General features: G+C 37.0%; 2 protein-coding genes across 2 annotated transcripts in view; one reads left to right on the top strand and one right to left on the bottom strand.

Annotated features, from left to right (window-relative positions):
- Nucleotides 1–3613, top strand: part of fam184ab (family with sequence similarity 184 member Ab) — a 150042-nt gene extending 146429 nt beyond the window's left edge. Inside the window, exon 22 of the mRNA XM_042389809.1 lies at nucleotides 2650–3613. Coding sequence (XP_042245743.1) covers nucleotides 2650–2731 — 82 coding nt within the window. The 3' untranslated portion in view covers nucleotides 2732–3613. The remainder of the gene's footprint in view (nucleotides 1–2649) is intronic.
- Nucleotides 3614–5606: 1993 nt separating this feature from the next.
- Nucleotides 5607–7484, bottom strand: LOC121881910 (tripartite motif-containing protein 16-like). Its single transcript, XM_042389733.1, has one exon. It carries the CDS (start codon nucleotides 7324–7326, stop codon nucleotides 5656–5658), a length of 1671 nt encoding a protein of 556 aa, XP_042245667.1. The 5' UTR covers nucleotides 7327–7484; the 3' UTR covers nucleotides 5607–5655.
- Nucleotides 7485–13219: the final 5735 nt, after the last annotated feature.

Raw genomic sequence — 13219 nt, forward strand, 5'->3', positions numbered from 1 at the left:
TTCCCTTCCTCTCTTTTAAATTTCCTTCTTGTGGACAGAGAGGAATCCAAATCTGCTACTTCTGCACATAAATACCAAAAAATTAATATTTTATAGACTAAAAATACTTTGAGTCTGAGTTACGACCATGTACAGTATAAACATGATTTATCAGGCTGAACAAATATAAGGGAAGCTTGACTTCTTCAAGCAAAACAACTGAAAAATTAACCTCCCTCCCCCTAAATTTAAATATCACCCTGGGGTTATGGAATTGTTTGTTTAAGAAGTAGCCAATTAAGAAAGCAGAAATACCTCCAGTAGGTGTTTGTTTTGATAGATGCACAAACTCAACCTAATTAGTTAAAACTTAGGGGGAACAACTCGCTCTTCCCCCAAGGACATGAGTCAGGAAGTAACTACTGCAGCTGTCTGGTCAGTCACACCCCACAGATGATTCAGACGATTGACATTTTCCCGTAAAATATATATTTCAGTAGCTGATGAGGGTTATAGGAGAGCGTGAGGTTGGATACAGACACCGTATCACCCATCTGTCATGCTAAAACACTGTTATAGGCTCAGAAACATTATCATCTAAATGTTATAATGTGAGAAAAACACTTAGAAATGAATTACAACACAATTTTTATACATCCAAACAAGTGTCCCACGTTCAAATCCAACTTCACTCTTGAAAACAGTAGTTTGACTAACAGGTCCAGTCTTTTTCCTGAGCTTTCAACCACGTCTTGTCCATTGAAACTACAAGGCGAGGCTGCTTTACATAAAACAGAAACAGCATTAAGAAATGAAACACAATGCAATTTAAAAAGGCCGTAAAACACACACATAAAAATAGGTTTTAAAAGGAGTAAAGTGAGATGGGAGATAAAAGAAGGTAAAATAAAACAGATTAAACAGGAGAGTAAAAGTGCAGCTAGTGAAGTGCGAGATATGAATAAATTGTCCCAAATTGAATTTAATAAAAGGCAGTGGTGCTTCAGACTGTGAGGTGAGGTTAACAGCTCAGAACAAAGCTAGTAAGTGGAGCCTCAGATGAAGTTTAAGGGGGAGATCAAATTCTAGACAGGTTGTAAGTGTAAATGTTCTACTCAGACACTCTCAATACTTACTGACTTCCCTGTTCGTCAAACTCAGTCCCAAGTCCATTAGTCCCCAATGAAGTCATACATCTTTTTAAAAAGCTCACAAATATAAAGTTTTTGTTTTTTTAAGAGCTCAGTGATTTCCTAAAACAGCTGGGCACTGCACTTTCTAGCAAACTTTACTCAAACAGAAGTAAATAGTGTATTTATTTGGGGCAGATTAAAACACACTCGGTGAGTTTTTACAACTGAAGCTTGTGGAATCGGCTCTAAGAAGCCGAATCACGTAGATCTGCAACAATGAGTCGATATACAGAAATTAACCTGCAAGTATTTTCATAATTGAATAATCATTTTAGTAATTTTTTAAGGAAAATTGTAAAACAGTTGATGGTTGCAGCTTCTCGAATGTGAGAATTTGAAGCTTTTTATGTATTATAGAGTACATGATGGTAAATGGAACATATATTTTGGATAATTTTTGACTGTTGATTAGACAAAAAACAAAACGTGAGATTATAACAGACAATTTTCACTTTTTTTGACATTTTATACACAAAATGAGTAATCAATTTAACAAGAAAATAATCAGCAGATTAATAGATAATAGATATACTCACTAGTTGAAGCTCTAGTATCAGACAATACTAAGTTATATTGTACTAATACAATAGGATCAATGTATTGTTGGTTGTGGTCTTTTCGTGGGATTTGTGGTCAATAAGTGAAATGTCGAATCTCACCAGCCTTAACCTTTGCATAACATTAACATTTTACTTTCTCTTTGTAAAGTTTAATTAGCAGTGGTTTGGCAAGTTGTGGTTTGACTGACATGAATCTGTGTGTGTATTGCATAATTCCCTGTCAGTGCAAAATGGTAAAACATGCTGGTTTATCCTGCAGATGTCTTCCTACACATAAATACAAACAGCAGGAAAATAAAATAAAACTGTGCTCATTGACAACACAATAATAAAAAGATAATATAAAGATATGAAAATGTCAAGTTAATTTATTTTTATACTAACGGTAAAACAATATATTATGACAACTAGTGCATACAGTGAATTATGAGTATGTAGCATTGAACTGAGACGCAGCACTCACTAGTCTTTACAATGGCTTTGCTGCCACCCTGTGGACAGAAAAGCATATTACAGCTTTAAAACAAACTTACTGATGCTTGTTCTGCTGCACTATGTGTCAGACCAAAATGAAGTCCAAACATAGATTAGCATCTTTTTTCAGTTCTTTGTTTGATTCACGTCGGTTTAGTAAGAAAAATGACACGTAGCACATAAAGAGAGCAGGTCTGGTATGCAGAACGTATGCAGTGATGGCATAAAAATAGACTGTGGTTGAAATGGTACAAATATTGTTTCTTTACTAAGTTTTAAGGCAAAAATACTGATGAAAAATGATATCCAGACACTGCCCCTACCTTTTAGGAAGGTACAAGACTAATTATGCTGAAATAACATCTTTTTTCTTCCCTGATTTGTCTTTTTTTTTGTCTGTAATTGTGTTTTTGTTGTGGTGGTTTTGTGCTGGTGTCCTGAAGCCCTCCTGAAACAAAGGACTCTACCATCGACTCCCCGGACGCCCAGCGCCAGGAGTGGTTCGCTCAATACTTTTCCTTTTGATTGACCACAAACCTGCAAACACAAGGATTCAGCATGTCAACCAAACTTAAAAAAAGAAACAAAAAACACAGAAAAAAAAGAGAAAAATTGTTAAAACTATTTGTTATTTATTGTCATTGATAGGTTCGGGGATCAATTCACTTTAGATTCAGTCAACGGAAACTGTAATTCAAGGTTTGAGAATGAATTCTCATTGATGTGTCAATGAAACGCACAACGAACTTGATGTCATTAGTTTTCACTTTGGTAAAAATGTAATGATTATCTACTTGCTGTTGTTGACTGAAGGGAAACTGAATTGAACCTGATCCTGATCGTCAAATGTCATCACTCTGATCTGATTTGATTGTTTGATTATCTTTGATTGTTTCACTGTGGATGAGTTTCTCTCTTAGTACAGTGACAACGATCATCAGTATGTTTGATGTTTATTTGATTTCTTTACTTCCTAACTTATTTTGCAGTTTCTTGGAACTAGAAAAAATGAGTGGTGCATTATCATGCTGCTAATTGCCATTGTTGGACTACAGTAAGAAATATATATATAAAGAAATATCTGGTAGGTTATTGTGCTCTCTCTGTACGTGGGCCCACTGCATAAAGCATCTTAGACTAGGAGGGCTGATCTAAGACCAGTCTGCCTCCTCATTTATGGTGACATTTACAAAGACCTGATCCTAGATCAGTTACACTTCTCTGATATGCTCCATGAATACAGGCTCTGATTTTAGGACGGCACCATCATGGCAAGTTTGTTACAGCTGCATAGAAGTTTCAGCAGATTTTGGTAGAATATTAAAACCTGTTTGTATGGTTGTCTGTCTCAACACAGATATAATGATGTCTCACCAATTTTAAAAACAAAAATAGCATATTTTATATTTATATTATAATGTGTATGCTTAATAAATAATTATTGTGACATTTATTTCTGTTTTCTTGTCATTTTTTCCCAAGTGGATTCATTTACATTTCATGCAGTATTTCAGGAGATGCAAGATTATGGAAGTTCATTGGCGACAAAAATATTGAGATACAACAAATTTTAACCACATGCAGAACAAGTTTAAATTTACACTCCACTACATTCTCAGAGTATTTAAGATTGTGAGCACTTACCAACAGACATCGTCAGATCAGCTAAACTCATATACAAATTAATGAGCTGATTAAACATTTAGACAAGTCTAACAGGGTTGGAGCTTCACTTTCAAGACATAATTTACAGTCATTTCTTATCAAGACAGAGACCATGGTGTTCTGTTCAAGGATTGTTTTATGTCCTTGTTGTGTCTACCTGTAGGAGCACATGTCCCACATCTTGGAAACTCTTTCAGGAATGGAGAAATGGTCTGAAAGAGGTGGATATGACATGTGAAACAGGCAGTGCTGGAAAGTAACTAAGTACATTTACTCAAATACTGTACTTAAGTACAATTTTGAGGTACTTACACTTTACTTAGGTATTTCCATGTGATGCTACTTTATACTTCCACTCCACTACATTTCAGAGGGCAATATTGTACTTTCTACTCCACTACATTTATTTGTCTGCTCTGAACATGAACTCTGTACTTTGTGGTGTTTCGGGAGGAAAACTGCCACAAATAAACTCTCATTTAGTTTCACAGTTTCTCCAGAAGCTTTGAATGAGATCCTGAGATGAAGACAGAAGAAAAAACTTTGCTCACTGTTGAAAAAAACATCTTTATTGATTATGTAAAGCTTCAGATTGTTCACACATCCGATCAGTAAAGTCTGATAAATGACTCTTGTTCAATGATTTCATGTACAGATTCACTTTATCCCAGTAGTGGAAGGTAACTATGATGCTACTTTATACTTCCACTCCACTTTATTTCAGAGGGAAATATTGTACTTTCTACTCCACTACATTTATTTGACAGCTTTAGTTACTTTTCAGATGAAGATTTGACTCAATGGATAATATAACAAGCTTTTAAAATACAACACATTGTTAAAGATGAAACCAGTGGTTTCCAACCTTTGTGGCTTTTGACGTCTTACAAAAAGCAGTGTGTAGTCGGGGTCACATTTCACATGTCTATGAGTTGTTAACGGCTCAACTTCTCACATGCTTTCATTTCAATAAACATTCAAATGATCCAATATTTCACCAAAAGTCCAAAAGCTGAAAACAGATTTGTGTATCAGAAATGTGTTTTTTCTTCTTTCCTCTCCCATTAATCATCTCACGACACCTCAGATTTATCTTGTGACCCTTTGGAGGGGCCCGACCCCTAGGTTGGGAACCACTGGACTAAACAAGCTAACTGTATATAAAGTAGTAGCAGCTACAACAGTAACATGTTGCTTACACACTGATGCTTCAGTATTAATGATGTAATGATCTCATATATAATAATATATCAGTTATTGCAGGATGAGTACTTTTAATTTAATACTTTGAGTACATTTTGCTGCTAATACTTATGTACTTTGCTTAAGTAGGATTTTTCATGCAGGAATTTTACTTGTAATAGAGTATCCTTACATTGCTGTGTTGGTATTTTTACTTTAGTAAAGGATCTAAATACTTCTCCCACTACTGCTTCATCCACACAATCAGTTAGTTTAACACAGAATGGCAACTTACATTTAGAACAAAGAGAAGTTTATATTTTCATCTGAAGAAACGTCAGTGAAGGTAAAAGACATCATCATGAGCAGTGATAGCCTCCATGGATAAAAACACACAGGAAAAAGTGACATTTAAAGAAACTGAAAACATCAACAGAACAACAAATGAAGGGGGAAAAAAGTGTTGACAATCCCAGTTTGATTGACAGCTGATCTCTGTGCAGTTCAGAAACACCACAGCAACGAGCTCTCAGAAACAATGGAGACGAAAACATGAAGAATTACAACAGAATCTGACACATGAAGTCTGAAATGACTTCTGTCTATTTGAGTTTACACAACTCAGCTGTGTCTCCATCATAATAAAGACAAAGTCCAGCATAGAGAGGCTGAGTGAATGTGGTCTGGACTCTGTGGAGGAGAGTCATGGTTTCAGAGATGCTGTAGAAGGACAGAATACCTGCTGTGTGATCCAGGTACACTCCTACTCTGGAGGAACCAGGACCTGAGACGGGAGTTGACATATTGTCAAACCAAAATGAATAACTATCAGTGTCACAATCTAAAGACCAAGATTTGTCATTGTATCCAAATCTGCATTCATCCAAGTCTCCTGCTCTGCTGATATTCTTGTATGCGACTGCTACATCAACTCCATCCCCTCTCCACTCCACCTCCCAGTAACAACGTTCAGTCAGACTCTCTCTACTCAGGACCTGAGTATAATAAGTAAATCTGTCTGGGTGACTAGAATAAGACTGTTCTTCACTCATTCGTTCTGCCTTTCTGTTCCCCTCAGACAATAACAGATGTTTGTTTGCTGTGTTTGGATCCAGAGTGATTTCATGTGAATATTTTAAGAACTCAGCTCTGGTCTTGGGTTCTGGTTCTGGCAGTAAAACGTCCACTTCAGTCCCTGTCAGTGAGATGTTTGTCCATTTCTCCCTCAGGATGTCCTGTAGTTGATCTCTGAGCTCTGACACAGCTGCTGTCACATCCTCAAAGTATCTCAGAGGACGGATATTGATGCTGGATGACTCAGGTTCACTGAGTTGTGACAGTGAGGGGTAGTTGAGTAAAAACTGGTTGTGATCCTCTGTGTGTGAGAGCTGCTTCATTTCAGCGTCTTTCCTCTTCAGCTCAGTGATCTCCTGCTCCAATTTCTCCTGAAGCTCTTTGACTCGACTCACCTCAGTTTCCTGCTGGGATCTGATCTGCTGCTTCACATCAGAGCTTCTTTTCTGGATGAGACGGATCAGCTCAGTGAAGATCTTCTCACTGTCCTCCACTGCTTTATCAGCAGAGCGACTGACGGCCTTCACCTCCTGTTGAAGCAGCTTCACATCTTTCTCTCTGTCCTGGATTCTCTGCTGGATTTGTTGTCGACTCACCTCGAGCTCTCTCTGCCTCTCAGTCCTTTCTGCTGCAGCTGAGACTGTGTCGTGGCCTTTATGTTCATCCAAAGAGCAGAGATAACAGATACTCTGCTGATCAGTACGGCAGAATATCTTCATCACCTCATCATGACGAGAGCAGATGTTCTCCTGAAGCTTCTCCGAGGGGTTGACCAGCTTGTGTTTTTTAAATTGACCGACATTGTAGTGAGGCTGAAGATGATTCTCACAGTAAGAGATCAGACAAGTCAGACAGGACTTGAGGGCTTTCAGCTTCCTCCCAGTGCAGACATCACAGGCCACATCTTCAGGTCCAGCATAGCAGTGATCAGCAGGAGCAGCTTGGAGTCCAGTCTTCTTCAGCTGCTCCACTAAAGCTGCTAACATTGTGCTTTTCATCAGGACAGGCCTCGGTGTGAAGGTCTGTCTGCACTGAGGGCAACTGTAGATCTTCCTCTGATCATCTTCATCCCAGTATCCTTTAATACAGTTCATGCAGTAGCTGTGTCCACAGGGAATAGTCACCGGATCCTTCAGTAGATCCAGACAGATCGAACAAGAGAAGGTTTCTCGATCCAGCTGATCTCCTTTCTGCTCCATTTCAGCTCTCAGAGGCAATGACTGTCTGAGTTTCACTTCCTTAGAGAGTGACACAAATTTGAGCTTTCATCTGAACAACATGTGTTTCTGCAGTGGATGGGGACTGACAGCTCTTGTACTATATTACATGTTGGTTACACCCATCTGCAAACTGTAGATCTGAAGGGGAGGGAACAAGGAGATATGAGCACAGCGTGGAGCTTGTTGTGTTTGAGAGGAGGAAGAGGAGGGAGGGCTTATCAAGTGCTGATTCATTCCAGGAAGAGGAGCAATTTTAAAGGGATACTGGCTGCTTTTCATTTGGCTAACGTGGCTCCTTGCTTCTCTCACTCACGTAACAGCTCCTCCCAGCAAAGACAGAGGAATCTAATTCATCAAAAGGGACATCCTCACTCACTCCACGACAATGATGTACAGAAGTCAGCTATCCATATGTAGAAATTATTTAACGGTTTAAAACACTTAAAATCCATGTACAAATAATTTTATACATATTGATAGCTGGAAGGAAAACACCTTCCAGCTATCTGGAATTGCTCCAATGTTTTATCATTTGATTATAGATCCATAGCAGCGTCTGTCTGTCACAGATTAAGACACAAATACACAATTTAAATCTGTTAATTACTGAAAGAACAAAAGCAACAAAAAGGAGAAATAAAATAGCTGAGAGAGAAATTAATCACTGTTGTAGAAATTATGAAAATCCAGTAACATAAAAAATATCATGAAATTACTTCATTTGATAACATTATTTAAGTATCTGTGGAAAAAAAGCAGGTTGAATTCAGAATGTAAATTTGTGTAAAAGGTTCATTTTTAATTTAAGATGCGTTTAAACAAATCAATAGTTATTTGTTGCAGCTCTGAGTCCCACAGAACATGAATGCACCAGATTATTTGGATCTGTGGTTTGGTTGGTTTTGGTGAATCTGGAATAATTGTTTTTTTTACATTATAATTTTCTAACTGTTGTCAACAACATGTGATTATCTCCACATCCTTCTCCTTAATGAAATAATATATTCTATATGTGAATTACTGCAGCTCTGTCCTTTCACTGCTCATGTCTTTACAAATGTCTACAATTGATTTAGTCCAGCATGATTTTGTTGGAGTGATATATGACTTATAGATCAAATCAGATCATAGATTTTACTAAACCATAACAGTCTAGTTCATGCAAGTTGTCTGTTTTACTGACAGACATATTTCTACTTGTATTGAAGGATCAGAGTTCATGTTGCATCACTTCTTATGGACAGCAGGGGGAGCCTGGCTGCTAAAGACCAGTTAATACAACTCCAAACTCCTGAATGTGTTCAGTTTTCATGTCTGGAGACGTTTGCTTACATGTAAAATTAATAAAACACTCAATGTACTCACAGTACTATTACTTCAATACTTTAAGTAGACTTTGCTGATAATACTTATGTACTTTTACTTAAGTAGGATTTTTCATGCAGGACTTTTACCTGTAATGGAGTATTTTTACATTTTCATATTGGTTACTTTTGAAGTGAAGTATCTGGAGTAAAATTGTTTATCTCTAACTTATTTTACTTCCTGCGTTATCCATCTGTTCCCTCTGCCAAGGACAAGAAGCAAGAGAGGAATCAAAATAAGAAGAAAACATAACAAAGTGTGGCAAAAAACTTGAAAGAGAACTGCTTCAGCCTCTGCATGAAGAGAGTTTTGAACATAACAGTCATCAGAGCCAAGAGGAGGAGTCTCCACCCCCCTCACCAACTTCCACCTTTGAGGATTCACCCCTTTCACCTCCCCAAACCCCATCCAGGTCACTCTCCTCTCCAGTCACCCTTTCCCCCTCCTGTTTTTAACTGAAACTTTGTCAGACCAAGATAACAGTGCAGCTGTTCTTATTGAGTCAATCCCTCCCTACTTCAGTTGTATGAGTGAAGTTAGAGTGCATAAAAAAGGAGTTGGAGTTGCCATTTTGTTCAATGATTCCCTCCAATTCAAGCAGATGTCTTATGGAAATTTTGATTCTTTTGGATATGTGGCTCTTCAGTGGAATTCCTCCTCTCAAGCTATATTTCTAAATATCTACAGGCCACGTAAATACTGCGTTACCTTTTTTGATGACTTTGCTGAACTGCTGTCTATTATCTGTATTGACATTGAATATGTAGTTATTGTTGATGATTTTAACATCCATATTGATAACCCGCAGGACAGAGGCACTAAGGAACTGTGTTATGTTCTTGATAATTATGGACTGACTCAGCATGTAACGGAGCCCACACACAACAAGGGGCACACTCTGGACTTCATCATCTCTAAGGGACTGAACATTTCTCAGGTTGTGCTGACTGATGTTGCTCTCTCTGATCATTCCTATGTTTTCTTTGAGAGTGCTATCTCCGTGCACACAAATGTTCAAACAGAGGTAATCACAAAACGGTATATTACTGAAAACACTAGTGAAATTATTCATAATTGACAGTTAAATTTCATCAAGACAGACCATCATGTTCTGTTCAAACTCCAACAAATATTTTTTTTTAAAAAATGATTGTTTTATGTCCGCGTTGTGATTACCTGTAGGAGCACATGTCCCACATCTTGGAAACTATTTTGGGAAAGGAGAAATGATCTGAAAGAGGTGGATATGACATTTTATTATTATTACTAATTCTTATTAATAATTCTTCTACTGATTTTAGTAATTAATAATAATAATTGATAATCATTAATTATTGCTGATAGCCAAACTTGTAGACAATGCCCAACAAAATGGTGCCCTGTGTGAGGCGGAGTATTGTTGGCAATTATTCATAATTGTGCAATATTAAATTCAGCATAATTTTGGCCTGCACCAAAATTTTGGAGTTTCAAACTTTTAGACTATCCAAAAGCCTTTATATTCAAAACAACTAGTCTGCCACAGGAATAGATATATAGCTGTACTTACAAACAAGTGCAGTGTGGTGAGATTTGATTTTTCAAAGCAATTTTAGCTAAAGCAATTGGTAACCCAAATCTTGAGTTATTGATAACTAACATTGTAGGTGTTTACAGTGTTCCTCATAGAGGACACTAAGACCTTGCTGATGCTGCTAGCCACTCAAGTTGTACCTATACTGTGCGAATTATAATAATTTTGGTTCAGCATTCAAATACCACATATTCAATGCAATCAAGTGAAACTCTAAGAATTGGCTGTTGATTGAAGTGCTCCCCTTTTTAATTAAAACACAGTGTGCCACCAGCCCTGTGACACATAGAGAGCTTGTACCTGGCTGTTACTGCCATGCATTCCAGCCATAGTAAGAAATAGAGCCTGTGAGATAGAGCACAGCATGCTACCAACCCTGTGAAACTTAGAAGTTATCCTCTAGCTGTTAATGCCATGCATTCCAGTCTGAATCAACTTCAAGAAACAATCCTCTGACTGTTACTGCCCTTCATCTCAGTTAGTGCATGTTAAAATCTGTTGTACCCACTTTCATTAATGAAAGATCAGCTCCCTCTACATTCAGAAGATGGGAACAATTCCTAATTGACCCTTAGTTCTTGGGAATAAAGTCAGCCTCTCAACCTCCACTGAGAGACAGAGCTAACATCTACCTGACTTCCCATCTCTCTGAAATAGACACTGAGGAGACAAACAAGAAGCATTATTATCAATTTTTCCAACAGAGAACAAGAGCAGCATACTAAGGAAAAAGTCTGAGGCTACTGGAAAGAAGCAGAGGGATGTTTATCCATAGCTGAGGTACTCAATAGAGTACTAACCCCATTTGTTCTTGTTCTTGCTGATATGATTGTTGTTGTTTTATGATGTTATTCAGTTGTTTAAATAATCAGACCTGCAGTAGTCAAATAAAATAACCAGGTCAAAGGGCCACAAGGGTTTTGGTAGGGGGGGGGTTGGTGTCCTCCGTCAAGAAAATTTTATGTTATTTGACTAAAAACTATGCATTTTCACACAGTTTTGGACTATTATCATTACAGTATTTATTAGAAAAACACATTGTGTGCCATAAAAAATAATAATCACAAAACATAGGTAAAACAGGCTTATAGTGAATGGATTTAAACTGTGATTTTCTCATCCTCCAATAGTCAGGCTGTAGCCAGTGGCCAGCTGTAGGGACAGTATGGTTCAAAGTTTATCTTCATGTTATCCACAAACAATTTATTTGTTGCATTTTGCACATATCACAGAGATACAACAGACTGCATTAATGCCATCTCAGAACTTTTTTATTTCTTTGTTGGAATAAAGGAACACATCAGACTTTATGATCCAACTGATTTTGTTCCAGATTCTTTGTTCCAAAATTCAGAGCTGCTGTTCTGTTATCAGCTTTCTTTAAAGAACACTTCGGGTTAAAGAGGAATACACTACAATATACTACCATAAACTATAATACTACATTACAAACACGACACTGAACAGGATTTTTTGAGTCATTTTTTGTTGGTTAACCTTTTTCCAGACTGGTTGCAGTGATAATGTGTCCTCCAGTGTTATTTCCTGAGCAAACAGCGCCTGTATTTGTCCACTGAGTCATATTGAAGTATCACAGCAGGGATTTTACATGTTGTCAACCATCTTACACAGATATGCATGGCTTTTACATTTAAACCAACGTATCTGATGCTGAATATATGCATTTTTCTGGGATATTTTCTCCACTGGTATAATAAACGATAATAGGCTTAAAAATATATTGTTTTAATGTACTTTAACTGTTTCTACAAGGACAACATAAGAGAGAGATATGCAAATTACAGAATGAAATGCTCAAGGTCCTTGTTGTGTTTACCTTTAGGAGCACATGTTCCGCATCTTGTTTCAGGAAAGGAGAAATGTTCTGAAAGAGATGGATATGACATGTGAAACAGGCAGTGGTGGAAAGTAATTAAGTACATTTACTGTGCTTAGGTACAATTTTGAGGTACTTGTATTTTGCTTGAGTATTTCAATGTGATGCTACTTTATGCTTCCACTCCACTACATTTATTTGACAGCTTTAGTCACCTATAAGATCAATATTTTACACATAAAAACATTTGATCAGTTTGTTATATATGTATTGTTATAGATTAGACTATTCAACAGTATAGTCTGTTAAAATTAAATTAGATTAAAATGCTTTAGTGAAGAAAGCTGAAAATACAGAGACTGACTGACAAACATTTGTCTGCTCTGAACATGAACTCTGTACTTTGTGGTGTTTCAGGAGGAAAACTGCCTCAAATAAACTCTCATTTTAGTTTCACATTTTCTCCAGAAGTTTTGAATGAGATTCTGAGATGAAGACAGAAGAAAAAACTTTGCTCACTGTTGAAAAAAACATCTTTATTGATTATGTAAAGCTTCAGATTGTTCACACATCCAATCAGTGAAGTCTGTTAAATGACTCTTGTTCAATGATTTCATGTTCAGATTCACTTCATCCACACAATCAGTTAGTTTAACCCAGAATGTCAGCTATGTACAAGAACATAATAAATGATTATTATCATGATGATTACAGTTTTATGAATTTAGTGGTGAGAACAAAATATCTATGATGAAGGAAGTTCTGCTGTTTTCTCTGTTTACGCTGAAGTAGAGAAACAACAGCAAACAAATACATCAATACAAACATGAAACTAACATTTAGAACAAAGAGAAGTTTATATTTTCATGTGAGGAAACATCAGTGAAGGTTAAAAACATCATCATGAGCAGTGATAGCCTCCATGGATAAAAACACACAGGAAAAAGTGACATTTAAAGAAACTGAAAACATCAACAGAACAACAAATGAAAGGAAAAAAAGTGTTGACAATCCCAGTTTGATTGACAGCTGATCTCTGTGCAGTTCAGAAACACCACAGCAACAAGCTCTCAGAAACAATGGAGACAAAAACATGA

Source organism: Thunnus maccoyii, chromosome 17 (assembly GCF_910596095.1).
Source record: "Thunnus maccoyii chromosome 17, fThuMac1.1, whole genome shotgun sequence".
Lineage (NCBI taxonomy): Eukaryota > Metazoa > Chordata > Actinopteri > Scombriformes > Scombridae > Thunnus > Thunnus maccoyii.